Source organism: Salmo trutta, chromosome 32 (assembly GCF_901001165.1).
Source record: "Salmo trutta chromosome 32, fSalTru1.1, whole genome shotgun sequence".
In the NCBI taxonomy this organism is placed as follows: Eukaryota; Metazoa; Chordata; class Actinopteri; order Salmoniformes; family Salmonidae; genus Salmo; species Salmo trutta.
The window spans coordinates 5,586,497-5,605,502 of NC_042988.1; the positions used below are offsets into that span (position 1 = coordinate 5,586,497).

The window sequence follows — 19,006 nt, forward strand, 5'->3', positions numbered from 1 at the left end:
AGTACAACAAAAACATTTTATGTTAAAAACACGAAAGTCTTGACTAAAAACAGCTAGCCTTAAAACAATTACACTCTTCTATGATATATACATCGATCAAGTGTTTAAACTCCACCAACGAAAACTAGATCATCACATTTTAAAATGTTCAGGAGAGAATTCCAGGACCACGGTGCTAAGTAACTAAAACTTCTACCATGACTTGTTCTAATTTTAGATACTGTTAGAAGCAAATGAGAATGGGACCGTAATTGATATTTATTTACCGACCTGACTAAAAAAGAACAGATAAAATGGCATTTTACCCAATATGGCCTTATAAATCAGCGTATACCAGTGTTTAAGCCTACGCAAGGTCAATGACGACCAGCCAATAGCGCTGTAGAGATCACAATGCTTTTGATTTGTAATGAACCGGAGGACTGCATGATACACTGAATCAAGTGCTCTCAGGGTAGTGGCTGAGGCCTGCATATATATATATATATATATATATATATATATATATATATATATATATATATATATATATATCACATCACTAAAATCTAAAACAACCAGTAATGTACATCGTACCAGCTCCTTCCAGGCCTCAAAAGAAAAACAAGCCTTATACCGGTAATAAAAACTTATTTTCAGCTTGAGCTTCCTTATCAAGTTCTCTACATGCACAGTGAAGCTTGGCTTATCATCAACCCACACACCCAAATATTTGTACACTAACTTGCTCTATAGTATGTCCAGCCAATGTAGCAATGACATGATTAGTAACATGCCTGGCATTTGAAAATACCATGCATTTTGTTTTACCTGAATTTAGAACCAGCTTTAAAAATCATACAAATTCTGTTCTATGATATTAAATGCTCTTTGGGCATTTTCAAAAGCTAAAGATAAACTACTACCACTTGAATAAAGAAGAATATCATCTGCATAAAAATGAACATCCGCTGTTTCAATAAGATCCCCAATGTTGCTGATATACAAAATGAACAACAGTGGACCCAAAATAGAACCCTGTGGAACACCTGAGCACACCTCTACGGACTCAGATGTACAACCAACCGCCATTACACATTGTGTATGATTTGATTGGTTTATAAATTACCTATCTAGAGCATGACCAGTAATTCCACAACATTTTAACCTTTGCACTAACACAGCATGGTCCACAGTGCCAAACGCCTTCAACAAATCAATAAAGACAGACACACAATGTAATTTCTTATCAAGAGCACAGTGGATGTCATTTAAAACCTTCAATGTTGCTGAAAAAGTGCTGTGGCCAGACCTAAAACCTGATTGCATTCCATTTAAGATGTTGTTTTCTTGGACTCCAGTACCTTTGACAGTACAGACAATTTTGATATGGGTCGATAATTGTCAAGTAGCGAAGGATCTCCACCTTTCAGGAGAGGCAGTACAAAAGCACATTTCCATAACTCTGGGATTTCCTTTATATCAAGCGTGAGGTTAAAAATACATGTTAAGGGGGAGCAATGATGTCTGCAGCTAGGTGTAGGAAGCGGGGGTCATCAGGGCCAGGGGATTTTTTCCCAGCAATTCATTTCAGGGCTTTACACACTTCTGAAACAGAGAAGGACGGAAAGGAGAACCTGGTAAAGGAGTGCACAGGGGTGTCAGGTAAATTCATAGGGGGCTCAATTATACCTTTGACCTTTTCAAATAAACTGCCTGCATCTAAAAAACGCTGGTTCAAGGCTTTCAGAATGGAGGTTCTCTCAGTTACAATCTGTGTGTCTACCAACAATAAGGGAAGCGGTGTATCTTTTTTTGCACTCCAAACCCTTCACGACTTGCCAAAATTTGGATGGATTATTTAAATTATGTTAAGTAGATTTCAGGTAGTGGTCTGCTTTCAATTTACGGATCATAGCCACACCCATATTTCAAAGACGTTCGAAAGCCATCCAATCATCTGCCAAACCAGTCCCTTTTGCTTTAGCCCACATAGCATTTCGTTCCCTTATGATTTTTGTAAGTTCCTTAGTAAACCAAGGCTTCTGTCTGCCCTTAATCCAGAATTTTTTTAAAAGGGGCATGCCTATTGCATACATCCTGGAATGTGTTGTGGAAGTAAGAAAAGGCTAGTTCAACATCAGGGATTAATTCCATTCAATGCTAGATACATCATGTAAAAAACCTTGAATACCAAACCGCTTCAAGTTTCTTTTCAGAATAACACATGGAGATTTAAGGAATTTTACCATCTCACACACAGGCAATAGCACAGTGATCACTTATGTCATTTTCAAAAATACCAGAAGCATTAAAACGATGAGGAGTTGCTCTAAGCAGAGTAAACTGCAATTCTAAAACACATCAAAAAGCGTAAGACTTCTGCCTGAAGCCCATACACACCGCAGTGTACATATTGGACCCCAAGTATGCTGGTAAGAGCATCCTGTCTGGTGCAGAAATCAACAAGGCCTATGGTGTCATCGCTACCGTGTCTCGCCACCTTGGCCTGGATGAGGGCAAGGTTCTTGGAAGTGTACTTCGCCAGACTGCCAAGCAAGGGCTTTGGGATGGAGATGCAATATGGCAGTCGTGCCAACATATCTCTTCAGCCACCTGGTGGAAGGGACTTTGTGGATGTGAGGCTCTTTCCCCTGTTGCCTCCATCATCCGCCAAATCCCACCAACATCAGACGCCTCAGAGCGCAACTGGTCCTTGTTTGGGAACACACACACCAAAGCACGCAACAGGCTGACCAATACAACGGTTGAAAAACTGGAGCCACCCGGGAAAATGTGAGGCTTTTGAGCCTGACAACGAGCCATCCTCAACAAGGTTGGAAAGTGACAGTGAAGATGAGGCCTCAGAGTCTGATGTTCATGAGGTGGACATTGAGGAGGTCCAGGGAGAAGACATGGAAGCCTGAGAGGAAGACAACCAAGGCTTTAGTTTCTATACTATCATTTTACAGATGTATGTTGAAAATGTTCTTGGGAGATGCGATGGATCATTGGGGATCATTCAATATTCCCTTTTGTTGTTGAGTGAAATCATCCCATGTGAAGAGTCAACTCATTTAATTAAAGTTCAATTCGTAAATAAACAGTTTTTTTTTATTTCTATTAGAAGGATTTAATCATTTGCAATTATGTCTACTTGTGATAAGGTAAAAGGTTTATGTTTCTGTCTCCATATGATATGGTAAATATATCCAATGCAAAAAACATCTACATTTAATTGGTATTAATATTAATTTGCATATATTCCCGTTAATTCCCATTTATTCCCACGGAAAGTTTCCACCTCTGAATATTCCCCAAAATGTGCAACCCTAGTGGCACCCACGCACGAACACACCAGGTTCTGAGAAGTGGGCCTACAGGTACATGTAACCTCCACTGCTCCCCACCGGAGACGAGAACAGCCTTTGACACAGTTAGTAAAGTGTAGAACTGTTTATAAAACACACAACACTCTGACCTTCCAATCAAATCAAGGCCATGCAGTGAAGGACAATGAGTCTGGAGGGTTTTAAATAAGTGCTCTTAGGGTTTTCAGTAGGACTCAAGGACAAAGACAGAAAAACAAAACAGACAGATAGCAGGGCAAACAGATAGCAGGGCAAACAGATAGCAGGGCAAACAGATAGCAGGGCAAACAGATAGCAGGGCAAACAGATAGCAGGGCAAACAGATAGCAGGGCAAACAGATAGCTCAGTGTGCAGACAGCCAGGCAGGCATTGTTCGTCTAGCCTGGTAAGCACAGCGTTCAGTCTGGTTTTAAATCAGGCTAGGTTTCCTTTGGACTAGCTGTCCAACTGAACGACACCAAGGGCTCCTGTCCTGAAGGCCTCTATTCATGAATTGTTTAAGAGCAGGAGTGCTGATCTATGATTAGTTTAGCCTTTTTTGCCTGTTATATGCTCATTCTAAGGATCCGCATCACTGCAGAGACAGAGACCGGGGCTAAGGACAGAGAGAGCAACTGAGGACAGAGACGGGGGACGGGGGAAGAGACGGGGCAGAGGGGAGGGACGGAGATGGGCTGAGGACAGAGACGGGGGCACATACAGGGGCTGAGGGGAGGGACGGAGATGGGCTGAGGACAGAGACGGGGGCACAGAGACGGACTGAGGGCAGAAACGGGATGGGGGAGAAATGGAGACGGGCAGAGGGCTGAGGACAGATGTGTAGCTAAGACAGGGGAGAGTAATTTGGGCAACACTAGCTGAAGATATAATAGATACAGAGGACACAGAAAATATAGAAATGTACCCATTGCTATAATTGTACTGCGGTCGTTTACTCGACTATGCTTGTTCTACACTGTAACAGTTGCTTCTGGTCTGTCCCTCGTACATGAATCTACCACTCAGACCAATAATGATTCCATCTTTGTCTCCCCCTCTATCAGTGTTGTTTCACATAACGCACAACAAAATAGTCCCCAAATGGTACCCTATTCCCTAAAAAGTGCACTGCTTTTGACCTAGGGCTGGGCGATATGGCCAACGTATCATATCACAAGATTTTCACATTTGTGAAGGTATTTTATGTTTCTGAACAGTAAAACTTCCAAATATGCTTTATGAGTAGTTCATGACCCCCAGGGTGGCAACACATACATTCTAAGTGTTTTCAATGTCTTTCACCAACCAAATTGTTTTATACTGTTCAATCAAACTTTAAAAAAATATATTTTCTGCATTTTGTTCAATTTATGCACTTTTGTTATTACGTATTCATGCTTCACCTATTCCTCTCTGATTTTGAAGATACCGTTGCACAAACAACATGCTAGGCCTGCACCAGAACGGGCCCCAGGCTGTATTAGTCATCTCTGTTTGCTCTGACTCAAAGTTCATTTAGAAGCTAGCTAACGTTAGCCAGCTAACTAGCGATTAGCATTAGGGGATAACAATTTACTTTAGCCACAGCTTGCTAAGAAAAGAAACTAGCAGACAGTAGTTTGCAGACAGTAAGATAAGCAAACTAATATTGTTATAGAACGCTAGACTGCAGAGTGAACGGCAAGAAAGTGCTTGTGACTCAAGAGCAACTGCTCTCTCCTTGCGTGACATGGGGCAGGGTTTGGTGTAGGGGAAGCGGCATTCAGCACGAGGAGAGGGAGAAAGACATCTCAAGTATCAAACAGAGTAAACTATAAAAAAACGAGCCAGAGTTGCGTATAACGTATTTTTAAAAAAAAACATCATTACTGTTATATAGTAAAATACGGTATACCGCCCAGCTCTATTTTGACCAGAGCCCTATGGCTTACCAGCAGCAGGCCTCCTCCCTTCTCTCTATTGGCTAACCACAGCCCCCTCTCTTTGTTATAATCGTTAACCCTGTCTGAGTCCCAAATGGCACACTATTCTCTACCTAGTGCACTACTTTTGACCAGAGACCAATGGGGCCTGGTCAAAAGTAGAGCAATGGAGAGGACAAACAGGTCATAACAACAGATTTCCTTGTCAGGGGGGGCCCTTTCTTCCACCTCAATCCCTCTTTAGTCGGAGCCTAATCTGTACTAACCAGCCCCTTTTACTGTACTTGTTGTTTTACTTTTTCGGAACTCAAATTCTCCCTGACTGGTAGTCATCATAGCATGTACACACACTGCTGCTGCTACAAGGCTGCGACCTGAATCTCTCCACACAACTGCCGTTCGGTCTGTCTGTCTGTCTGTCTCTCTCTCTGTGTGCTGGGTTTAAAGTGCTGAGGCACAGTGCTGTGTGTGTGTGTGTGTGTGTGTGTGAGAGAGAGAGACTAGAGACTACATGGCAGTGCCAGCCCAGCCACCGTTGCCCTGCTGTCACATACCATTCTACCTAGGGGAGGGATGGAGGGCGCTGGGAGAGACGGCTGGGCTCTCCCCTCCTCACTCTAGTGGTGTGTTGTGCTCAACGGAGGCAGGGTCACACTACTAGCTTATCTGTGAGCCAAGACTTGTCTGTTCGATGTATGCGTATTGTCTGCAGTGTAGTGCAAGGGGAGAGACGGAGACTGGGGCAAGACAGAGACGGGGGCTGGGGGCAGGGACAGGGGCTGGGGGCAGGGACAGTGGCTGGGGGCAGGGACAGTGGCTGGGACAGGGGGCAGGGACAGGGGCTGGGGGCAGGGACAGGGGCTGGGGGCAAAGATGGGGGTTGGGGGGGCAATCTGGCTAGCACAGTCAGTGCAGGGCCAGGGAGAGAGAGGAAAGACAAGAGCTGAGAGCTCTCAGGGTAGCATGGGGATAAAGCTGTCATGATGTCTGCATGGTCTGGGTTGAGATGGGCTGTCTGGGGGGGGGATATGCCATTTCCAGCCAGCCCAGTAACTCTCTCTAATGGGGAGAGAGAGATTCAACACCACTCCCTGACACCGATTACCCACAACAGAGTGACTGGAATGGTTGTGGAGCTGAGCCATTTGTCATCATGTCGCTGCAATGGCTGCCTTTTCAAGTGTTCAATTTAAAAAGACAAAAAGTAGAGGGAAATACAGTAAAGAGAGAGTCAGACAGAGAGTCAGACAAAGGGAGCCATTACCTTAATGTTCATGTTAAAATGAGAGGAATTAGAGAGTCTGAGAGTGTGGAATTTTGGACAGACAGAGAGACTGACAGTAGAGAGGAATGTGAGAGAGTGAAGGAACTAGTGGGAGGAGGAAACTGAAGCCGGGTTCACATGAACGATAGCAAAGGCACATTTTCGAGAGGTATCAATTTGAGAGACAATACTTATCACGTCTCGAGTAGAGGTCGACCGATTATGATTTTTCAACGCCGACACCGATTCAATCGGCCGATATTTTATTTATTTATATATATATATATATATAATAACGACAATTACAACAATACTGAATGAACACTTATTTCAACTGAATATAATACATCAATAAAATAAATTTAGTCTCAAATAAATAATGAAACATGTTCAATTTGGTTTAAATAATGCAAAAACAAAGTGTTGGAGAAGTAAAATTGCTATATGTGCCATGTAAGAAAGCTAACGTTTAAGTTCCTTGCTCAGAACATGAGAACATATGAAAGCTGGTGGTTCCTTTTAACATGAGTCTTCAATATTCCCATTTAAGAAGTTTTAGGTTGTAGTTATTATAGGTATTATAGAACTATTTCTCTCTATACCATTTGTATTTCATATATCTTTGACTATTGGATGTTCTAATAGGTACTTTAGTATCGCCAGCCTAATCTCGGGAGTTGATAGGCTTGAAGTCATAAACAGCGCAATGCTTGAAGCACAGCGAAGAGCTGCTGGCAATTGCAGGAAAGTGCTGCTTGAATGAATGCTTACAAGCCTGCTGCTGACTACCACCGCTCAGTCAGACTGCTCTATCAAATCATAGACTTAATTATAATATAATAAAACACACAGAAATACGAGCCTTAGGTCATTAATATGGTCGAATCTGGAAACTATCATTTCGAAAACAAAACGTTTATTATTTCAGTGAAATACGGAACCGTTCCGTATTTTATCGAAGGGATGGCAACCCTAAGTCTAAATATTGCTGTTACATTGCAATCTTCAATGTTATGTCTTAATTATGTACAATTCTGGCAAATGAATTACGGTCTTTGTTAAGAAGAAATGGTCTTCACACAGTTCGCAACGAGCCAGGCAGCCCAAACTGCTACATATACCCTGACTCTGCTTGCACAGAACGCAAGAGAAGTGACAATTTCCCTAGTTAAAAGAAATTAATGTTAGCAGGCAATATTAACTAAATATGCAGGTTAAAAAAAATATACTTGTGTATTGATTTTAATAAAGACATTGATGTTTATGGTTAGGTACAAGTTGGAGCAACGACGGTGCTTTTTTTTGCGAATGCACATGTTAAATCATCACCCGTTTGGCGAAGTAGGCTGTGATTCGATGATAAATTAACAGGCACCGCATCGATTATATGCAACGCAGGACAAGCTAAACTAGTAATATCATCAACCATGTGTAGTTAACTAGTGATTATGTGCGCTCTCCTCGTCTGACCACGTGTTCTCGCATACCCCGAGAGCATCTGGTCAGCGGGGTGGTGGCACTGGAATCCTCATCTCTCCCAAGTGGACATTCTCTCTTTCTCCCCTGACCCATCTGTCTATCTCCTCCTTTGAATTCCATGCTGTCACAGTCACTAGCCCATTCAAGCTTAACATCCTTATCATTTATCACCCTCCAGGTTCCCTTGGAGAGTTCATCAATGAGCTTGACGCCTTGATAAGTTCCTTTCCTGAGGATGGCTCACCCCTCACAATTCTGGGTGACTTTAACCTCCCTACGTCTACCTTTGACTCATTTCTCTCTGCCTCCTTCTTTCCACTCCTCTCCTCTTTTGACCTCACCCTCTCACCTTCCCCCCTACTCACAAGGCAGGCAATACGCTTGACCTCATCTTTACTAGATGCTGTTCTTCCACTAATCTCACTGCAACTCCCCTCCAAGTCTCCGACCACTACCTTGTATCCTTTTCCCTCTCGCTCTCCTCCAACACTACTCACTCTGCCCCTACTCAGATGGTATTGCGCCGTCGTAACCTTCGCTCCCTCTCTCCTGCTACTCTCTCCTCTTTCATCCTATCATCTCTTCCCTCTGCTCAATCCTTCTCCAACCAATCTCCTGATTCTGCTTCTCTCAATCCTTCTCCTCCCTTTCTGCATCCTTTGACTCTCTATGTCCCCTATCCTCCCGGCCGGCTCGGTCCTCCCCTCCTGCTCCGTGGCTTAACGACTCATTGCGAGCTCACAGAACAGGGCTCCGGGCAGCCGAGCGGAAATGGAGGAAAACTAGCCTCCCTGCGGACCTGGCATCTTTTCACTCCCTCCTCGCTACATTTTCTTCCTCTGTTTCTGCTGCTAAAGCCACTTTCTACCACTCTAAATTCCAAGCATATGCCTCTAACCCTAGGAAGCTCTTTGCTACCTTCTCCTCCCTCCTGAATCCTCCTCCCCCCTCCCCCCCCCTCCTCCCTCTCTGCGGATGACTTCGTCAACCATTTTGAAAAGAAGGTTGACAACATCCGATCCTCGTTTGTTAAGTCAAACGACACCGCTGGTCCTGCTCACATTGCCCTACCCTATGCTTTGACCTCTTTCTCCCCTCTCTCTCCAGATGAAATCTTGCGACTTGTGACGGCCGGCCGCCCAACAACCTGCCCGCTTGACCCTATCCCCTCCTCTCTTCTCCAGAACATTTCCGGAGACCTTCTCCCCTCTCACATCAACTCATCCTTGACCGCTGGCTACGTCCCTTCCGTCTTCAAGAGAGCGAGAGTTGCACCCGTTCTCAAAAACCTACACTCGATCCCTCCGATGTCAACAACTACAGACCAGTATCCCTTCTTTCTTTTCTCTCCAAAACTCTTGAGCGTGCTGTCCTTGGCCAGCTCTCTTGCTATCTCTCTCAGAATGACCTTCTTGATCCAAATCAGTCAGGTTTCAAGACTGGTCATTCAACTGCTCTTCTCTGTGTCACGTAGGCTCTCCGCACTGCTAAAGCTGACTCTCTCTCCTTTGCTCTCATCCTTCTAGACCTATCTGCTGCCTTTGATACTGTGAACCATCAGATCCTCCTCTCCAGCCTCTCCGAGTTGGGCATCTCCGGCGCGGCTCACTCTTGGATTGCGTCCTACCTGACAGGTCGCTCCTACCAGGTGGCATGGCGAGAATCCGTCTCCGCACCACGTGGTCTCACCACTGGTGTCCCCCAGGGCTCAGTTCTAGGCCCTCTCCTATTCTCGCTATACACCAAGTTACTTGGCTCTGTCATATCCTCACATGGTCTCTCCTATCATTGCTACGCAGACAACACACAATTAATCTTCTCCTTTCCCCCTTCTGATAACCAGGTGGCAAATCGCATCTCTGCATGTCTGGCAGACATATCAGTGTGGATGACAGATCACCACTTCAAGCTGAACCTCGGCAAGACGGAGCTGCTCTTCCTCCCGGGGAAGGACTGCCCGTTCCATGATCTCGCCATCACGGTTGACAACTCCATTGTGTCCTCCTCCCAGAGTGCTAAGAGCCTTGGCGTGACCCTGGACAACACCCTGTCGTTCTCCGCTAACATCAAGGCAGTGACCCGATCCTGTAGGTTCATGCTCAACATTCGCAGAGTACGACCCTGCCTTACACAGGAAGCGGCGCAGGTCCTAATCCAGGCACTTGTCATCTCCCATCTGGATTACTGCAACTCGCTGCTGGCGGGGCTCCCTGCCTGTGCCATTAAACCCCTACAACTCATCCAGAATGCCGCAGCCCGTCTGGTGTTCAACCTTCCCAAGTTCTCTCACGTCACCCCGCTCCTCCGCACACTCCACTGGCTTCCAGTTGAAGCTCGCATCTGCTACAAAACCATGGTGCTTGCCTACGGAGCTGTGAGGGGAACGGCACCTCCGTACCTTCAGGCTCTGATCAGTCCCTACACCCAAAGAAGGGCACTGTGTTCATCCACCTCTGGCCTGCTCGCCTCCCTACCTCTGCGGAAGCACAGTTCCCACTTAGCCCAGTCAGAACTATTCGCTGCTCTGGCACCCCAATGGTGGAACAAGCTCCCTCACGACGCCAGGACAGCGGAGTCAGTCACCACCTTCCGGAGACACCTGAAACCCCACCTCTTTAAGGAATACCTGGGATAGGATAAAGTAATCCTTCTAACCCCCCCCCCCAAAAAAAGATATAGATGTACTATTGTAAAGTGATTGTTCCACTGGATATCATAAGGGTGAATGCACCAATTTGTAAGTCGCTCTGGATAAGAGCGTCTGCTAAATGACGTAAATGTTAAGATTGATTGTTTTTTATAAGATAAGTTTAATGCTAGCTAGCAACTTACCTTGGCTCCTTGCTGCACTCGAATAACAGGTAGTCAGCCTGCCACGCAGTCTCCTCGTGGAGTGCAATGTAATCAGCCATAGTCGGTGTCCAAAAATGCCGATTGTTATGAAAATGTAATATCGGCCCTAGGTAATCGGCCATTCCGATTAATCGGTCGACCTCTAGTCTCGAGCACTACCTCCGAAGGTCACGCCCGGCAGTCCCCCCCCCCCGAGCAGGGCAGTGTAAACAGAACGGTCTCCTTGAGCTCAACACTCTTACAGTATAAATGGTAATAGCAGAGCAATGTTTTTGAAACAGCTGAAATGTAGACATTTACCTTAAATTGCCCATTACATTCTGAAATTGGTCGCAGTAGCTGCCACCTGCTGAGCCACGCAAAACTATGGAAGTCCATTCCCACCATCATAAAAAAAGTATACTACATCTACAAAATGTTGAGATATGTTAGTCAAACTACATAAGTCAACATGTTTTAGATAAAATAAATGTTTTTTCATTTGTAACATTGTGTGGTGATTTCAGAGGTGGCACCACAGGTCCCAGAGTGGTGGGGGGGAATTGTTTTCCTGGGGCCCAGAGTTGTTCTTGGTCTGGTAGGCTAACCTAACCAGGTAAAACTCCGGTTATGAAATAGTAATCAAATCAGCTGTAAAAACAGTTTTATATGGGCTATGACGGGACCAAATTTTTTATAATCAGATCATATGTTTGTTTTTTTAAACACCTGGAGAAACTCCTGGCCTTATGGAGAATGAAAACGTTTAAATCCTGTCAAACAAATGAGGCGAATCAGATTAAATAAAAAAAATTAAAAAACATTACCTTGTCCCTCTTTTCAACGCTTGTGTGTCAACATTTTGTGTTAAACTAAATTAAAAGTGCTGGAGTAAATTCCAGATTGCCACACGTTGGCCAGCAGCCCTGCTATGCGGATCTCTGCAACGTGGATAGATGGAAATCGCCACACAATGCTACAAGTGAAGAAACATAACCTATATGTAAGACCTATATGCATTTTATTTTTGGGTGGCAGGAATGGACTTCCATACAGAACAGCTCAACATCAACTCCCCAGTGAATTATACCAACGTTTTCAGTCGCAATTTCTTTAACCACACGTAAAGCCTTTAATTGTCTGCACATGCTTGTGAACTGTTGCGTAAGCAAGAACGTCAACCAAACCCTCTCTCGGCTCGTGACATTCCCGTCACTAATGTGAATTGAAAAGTGTATGTACATATTATGTAAATCAAAATTTGGTCCAGATAACTCTTATTCAGTGAGAATAAGCCCTTTACTGGTGGGGCTGGGACTGTTTCACTGTGGTGTAATACAGTGATCATTCAGGAGGGAGTAGACTACAGGGTCATTCACAACTAAAGCGTGGAATGAAAGCAGAGTAGAGAGGAAGAGAGGAGGGGTTGGGAGAAGGGGGGGTCACAGATTTCCTGTCCCGACCCTGCGGAGCTTGCTAAGCCAAATCACAAGTTCTCACTAATGAGAAGGGAGAGGGGGGGTAGAGAGAGGTGCAAGCCTGGAACACAGGGCACACAGTCCGCCAGCCAAATCGCCATAACAACCAACAATCTGACCCACAATGCACCTCACCACCCACAATCCTGAGCGTGGCAGTGGTGCTCTACCCCCCTCCGGCTTAACACCGGGTCGCTCTGCTCAGAATCCTCCTGAGCTGACCGGACATAACATATCCTCCAATATATTAAATAATATAATAAGAAGCTATATATATTAAGCTGTCCATAAGGAAATCATTCATCTCTGCTTTGGGAATACTGCGACTATCATCCATGTAAATAATAACAATAACAAGAAAACAAACACTAAATTCATCTCGCAGATCGTTAAGAGCGATTATGACGGATGAAAGGTGAAATCTGATTATGTCTGAAATATGACTTAACCCTCTGAACCCCCCCCCCCAGTCACAGCCCCATACTCATGAAATCCAGGGTTAGACAGAGGGACAACGAGAAGGATCAGACAGCCAGCCAGGTCTGGGGGATCAGTGGCGTTCGGTGGGTGCGGAGTGCTCTTGCGGTCGGTGTGGGGATGTTGAGGGGGAGGGGTGCAGCGCGGTGGGGTTCGGTGGGGCTGGTGCGCTTCCCGGCACCCCACGCTCCACTGACAAGAACAGCACATGGTATTGGACATGTCTAGCTAGATACTAAATACTGAAGCAGCAGCAAAACCACACCAATCTGTGCTGCGCCAGCTTTTTGCAAACCTCCCAAATGGATAACACTGTCCCCCCCCAAACCAACCTCCAAGATCAATGTTGTAATCCCTGCCGCTTTCCTTTGTTGAGTCTTCTCTGTAATAAACAAAAGAAAATACAACTAAATGTTATTTCCCCCCTTGGCAGGCCTGGGAGGTCCCGTGACGGGCCAAATGTTGCGAGACGATGTTCAGCAGCATTCCTGATCCAGGGGATAAAGTGTGTCTACGGACCAAATGGCACCCTCTGTCCTATATAGTGCACTCCTTTTGACCAGAGCCCTATGGGTGCACAACTGGGACCTGGTCAAAAGTAGTGCACTACGTAGGGAATGGGGTGCCACTTGGGACCCAGCCTGTGCCACTTCTAATCCCTACTGAGCTCTAGACGGATGCTAACTTGAGCGAAAACTTGCGCACACAGCAGTATGAGTTAGGTCAACGTGTCAGCGACTCACTAACCAAAACCAACCATAGACACAGGCAGGGACTTCTGAAACAGGGCTATCCTCTGACCACCCCCGCTGCTCCCCCAAAGTACATTCATGCCTTTGACATATGTAGGCTACAGAACATTTGAATGAACTTCACTGACTGTGAGTCGCTCTGGATAAGAGTGCTAAATGACCAAAACGTAAATCTGACAACATAAACAAGGATTTCATTCAAAAACACTTGTTCCAAAAAAATTGGACTGGCTTTGAGGTCCAGAGTTGAGTTTGAGGGACATGGGGAAATAGGGTGCCATTTGGGGGACAGCCCAAGACCAGGTGTCGTATAGCAAGGCTGGCTGAGTGATCTAGATGGCTTCAGTGACGGCGCTGTTCTAGGGTGGGGCACTAGAGAAAGTATCCTATTTAGAATATCTATACTGCGGGTGGCAGGCATTTCATTTAGCTTGTTTTGCCCCAGCCTCATTTGGAGCTGATGATGCAAGCTGTGCGGTTATTGATAAACAGAGGTAACCTCCCGAATGACACCTTATTCCCTCCATAGCGCACTACATTTTGACCAGGGCCCATAGGAAATAGGGTTCTTGGTATTTGGGACACAGCCAGAGAGAAGACTGGTCAACATCACACAGTGTAACAGCTTTAAAGGCAATATAGATGTTAGCTGTTTGCAAACAATAATATATTCTGTTTACCCTCGCTGTGTGTGTGTCTGGTGTGAAATGGCTAGCTAGTTAGCGGTGCGCGCTAGTAGCATTTCCAATCGGTGATGTCACTTGCTCTGAGACCTTGAAGTGTTTCCCTTGCAGAGCGATAGGTAGTGGTGTAAAGTACTTAAGCAAAAATACTTTAAAGTACTTCTTTAGTTTTTTGTACTTTTCTATTTTTTCTATTTATATTTTTGACAACTTTTACTTCACTATATTCCTAAAGAAGTTTTTACTCCATACATTTTCCCTGACATCCAAAAGTACTCGTTACATTTTGAATGCTTAGCAGGACAGAAAATGGTCCAATTCACACACTTATCAAGAGAACATCCCTGGTCATCTACTGCCTCTGATCTGGCGGACTCACTAAACATACATGCTTCATTTGTAAATTATGTCTGCGTGTTGAATTGTGACCCTGGCTATACGTAAATAAGTAAATAAATTAAATTGTGCTGTGTGGTTTGCTTAATATAAGGAATATGAAATGATTCATTCTTTTACTTTTGATACTTAAGTATATTTTAGCAATTACATTTACACTTGATACTTGAGTAAAAGTATAAACGTATTTGGTTTGAAATATACTTAAGTAGTATTTTACTACTTTGGTTGGTGTGTGAACACGCTGTGTGTGTGTGTGTGTGAATGCATTCATGCGTGTATGACACAGATGAGTTTTCATATAAAGCCGCACACTACAGCAGCAGATTGCTGTTGCTCCAAAGCCGTTTACTGGCCAAGGCCCACACTGATGCACTGTTCCATCCTCCTAACGCTGTGCGTGCGTGTTGCATGACCCACTTTCCTCCCCTGACAGAGCCAGGCGGCGGCCCAGCTCAGACAGCAGCACCGTCTACAGATCAAGCTCAGAGAGCACTACAAGTGCAAGTTGAGTAGCAGTAGTAGTAGCCGAACAGTGGTGAGTCTCACTAGCAGCTCTTGGCCAGCTGAGCCGGAGGGAGCCTCCCAGGCCTGGTGGCATGGCAGCAACCCCCTCACCCCCATGGGGTTGAGACAGCACCAGCTGAGCACAGAACAGTATGATCTGAGCACAGACCACAGCACAGACGGTACTAGCTGAGCACAGCACAGCGGAGCACAACTCTCACCTCAACTATTCCATTGGTTCCATTGCGCCAGCCAGGCAAGCTCAATCGAGCGCAGCTTAAGTGTTTGAAAGAACGTCAATACTATTTGAACCCAGGTCTGGAGGAGACAGCGGAGCACACCTCTCCCCTCACACGCCACCGGTCCAATTAGTACAAGGACCTGCAGACAGCGAATACACCACCTGGTGCCCTGGCCAACAGGTAGAGAGCTCCAGGCAGTTTCACGAGAGGCGTGCGCTGCTCAGCATAACATTACACTCTGGTTCTATTTTCAATAATTGCTCACAGCCGAGAACACTTGATAAAGTGGCTGGCCGGATGAGCGTAGCTCCCCTGTTAGAGGCACCAGGCAGAGAAGCGGAGAGGTAGAGTTAGAGAGAGGCGGGGGCAGGGGTAATGGAGCGTTCTACTTTCACCTGACTGACTATGAGGGGAAAACGCCTGGCTACAGCTACACAGGTTCTCCAGAGACCGACTTCGAGGCATTCGAATCACAGAGCCGGTGTCTGTTGGGCCGGTGTCTGCTAGAGGAGCTGGGCTGGATGGGGGTGAGGACATAGATGTTGTAGTGAAGATTATATAGTATTGGGGGGGGGGGGGTATTTCTAAGTCATATTTCAAAATAAAATCTAGGACGTATAATATTGAATTAGAGACTAACATTACAGACTGTTGTTAAACTGGGTATAGTGAAAGAAGAGACATGAAGCTGTAATGTTACACAGTTCCTATTTGAACAGGCTCAGCCCTCCAGAATAATGACGTCAAAACATGGGTACAGAGTAGAGGTCGACCGATTAATTGTGAAGCACATTTTTACTCCTGAACTTATTTAGGCTTGCCATAACAAAAGGGGTTGAATACTTATTGACATTTCAGCTTTTCATTTGTAATTAATTGGTAAAAAACAATTGAATTTCTAAAAACATAATTCCACTTTGACATTATGGGGTATTGTGTGTAGGCCAGTGACACCAAATCTCAATTTAATCTATTTTAAATGCAGGCTGTAACACAACAACGTGTGGAAGAAGTCAAGGGGTGTGAATACTTTCTCAAGGTACGTGTGAATACTTTCTCAAGGTACGGTCTTTAATCTGTAGCCTAATAAACTGCATGGTTTATGGAGTCATAGTGGGAGGACCAAACACCACATCATCGCGTGACTCCATGTTTACTTCGACATGTTGTTATTATATAAACATTTGTGCATAAAGGCACTTCCACTGCCATTTCTCACATAACACACTTAACCGGTACAAAAAGATCCCACCGTGTGGAACGAACAAATTATCTGTTGCCATTTATCAAATTTACCCGAAACGTCCTTTTCCCGTCACAGCTGTTGTGATTCGCATAAAAGCTGTGAATGGAAACGTGGTTAGAGAGAGAGAAACACACACACACACACACACACACACACACACACACACACACACACACACACACACACACACACACACACACACACACACACACACACACACACACACACACACACACAGAGAGAAAGAAGAAAGAGAGAGCGCGAGAAAGAGCTACCAGCTCGTAACAGAGCCGTGTTCTCTTAACACAAGGAGCTCTGGTTCCACTGGTGCTGAGGAGTTTGCCTATTGTTCTAATCTAAGGCCTAGTCAGAGCCACCTATTGTCTCGGAATCACTACCTTCTCCAGACTTCCCAGCCCTCCCTCCCAGTCCCACCCCTACCATGCTACACCCAGAATTAAGACTGAATCCCCCCCTGGAGTCACCCTGACGTCCCCCTGGTCCTCACAGCTGGATCCACTCATCTTCAGGGGATCGGCTTGGGTGATGTGGAGGGACCGGGGGAGGGGCCCGGAAAGGGGGTCTTTTTTTAATGTTGCCTAATCCGTGGAATCAAAGCATAAACAAGTCCCTTCCTGTGTGACCCAACCCTAACCCACCCACCCCCTCCCCATACATGCACACCCTACACACCCCAATCCCCCTCCACAGCTTTAACATCCCCGCTCCCCCTGGACCAGCAGTAATGGCTGAGGGTGACCAGACAATGCCTGTGTGTGTCCCTATGAGGCAGACCGTACGCACAGACGACCAGATCGATCACTGCTGGATGGATTATTGTGACACCAGGAACGGTCCAGTGGCAGTTTCCAGCGCAGCTTCGATCTTCCCTCAAATGAACCTGTGTGAACCTGCAGTCATCCCCAGTCACCCCAATCCCATCCCAGGGGCATTACCATCACTGGGAGACAAAAAAACAGAAATCTTCCTCTATTTCCCATAACACGAACCATAGTCTCTCGTGTCAGACGAAATATAACATAACACGAGACTTGGCTCAGGGCGCCAAGATTACCATGTCAACACGCCATATGCCACACCCATCCCTTACCATTTTGATTGGTTTATGCCGGAGGTCCGCGTCAGTCACGGGGACGTCTTGATCTTTGGGGGTCACGCCCCTGTTGGCGAGGAGCTGCAGCAGGGTGGCGTTGTCTTTTGGGGCCCCTGACCCCCCCTGGTCCCCCTGCAGCAGACCGTAGGTGCGGCAGTAGAGTTCAGAGGAGAGCAGGAGGCGTGTGACGGGGGGCTTCAGGTGCTCCTGCTCATACTGGTCACAGTAGAAGGGCTCCCGCAACTCCACTGGAACATGCTCTACGGACGGAGAAGAGGGACAAAAACAGCGAGGGAAATAATCATGTGGGAGCAGAGTACACTATTAATAGGGAAAACAAGGTCCTCCTGAAAAGATACCCGGACTGCATCCAATATACCAGATAGGGATGTGACAAATGAAACATTTTTCTTAACGTTTAAAAGCGCCATTGTTTTATCGGTGTTCCATTAAAAACAATAAGAAATCTTGACAACATTTCACCTGAATTCACATTGCAGCTTTTCTGCTGCAAGAAACGGTTTGGGTCTAGTCAGATGGTTAAGCATCACACCTGTACTGCGATTACTGTACCTCAAATCTAAGTCGAAAAGTTAGCATTTCGCTCTCATTTAACTTATCAAAGTATTGCCATACAGGTCTTTGCAGCTGTCATTTGCCTTTCTCTGCCATTTATTTCCAACCGTTAACGACAATGACTTAGTGGTGAAGAGTCGACTCCCCTTTCTGAGAGTCAACATTCGATTCCGGTAGGATTCAGTATTTTTGGAAGAGACTGTTCTCGGAAGTACGGCAACTAATCAAAACACTCGCATCTTTCATATCGAGCTAGCGAGGGACAGAGAGAGAACGGAGGTGCACAGTATAGGCAGTAGGGCGCTGGGAACGATACCAGTATCGTGATACACTACATGACCAAAAGTATGTGGACACCTGCTCGTCAAAAATCTCATTCCAAAATCAAGGGCATTAATATGGAGTTGGTCCCTCGTTTTGCTGCTATAACAGCCTCCACTCAGCCGTAATGTTGAAAACATCATTATGTTGTCATACAGAGTCACATTTAGTTTTTAAAGGACCAACTAGTTTGATCTGCTTCGTGTTTACATTTTTTGCCATGGGAAAAAAATATTGCGATGCTGGTATCGTCACGGCCCTAATAGGCATGTCGGCTGCCAGACAGACAGACAGACAGAACAATGGACTATCTATCGGAAATTAAAAGCTGTATCTCACAATTGCATGCTGTATCTCACAGATTTCTTGGCTTGCCACGTCTCGCAA

At 45.5% G+C, this 19,006-nt stretch overlaps 1 protein-coding gene across 1 annotated transcript in view; it reads right to left on the reverse strand.

Annotated features, from left to right (window-relative positions):
- LOC115170657 (calmodulin-regulated spectrin-associated protein 3) overlaps positions 1–19,006 on the reverse strand; it is a 55,559-nt gene that overhangs the window by 21,233 nt on the left and 15,320 nt on the right. The window contains exon 2 of the mRNA XM_029726901.1: positions 17,720–17,982. Coding sequence (XP_029582761.1) covers positions 17,720–17,982 — 263 coding nt within the window. The remainder of the gene's footprint in view (positions 1–17,719; positions 17,983–19,006) is intronic.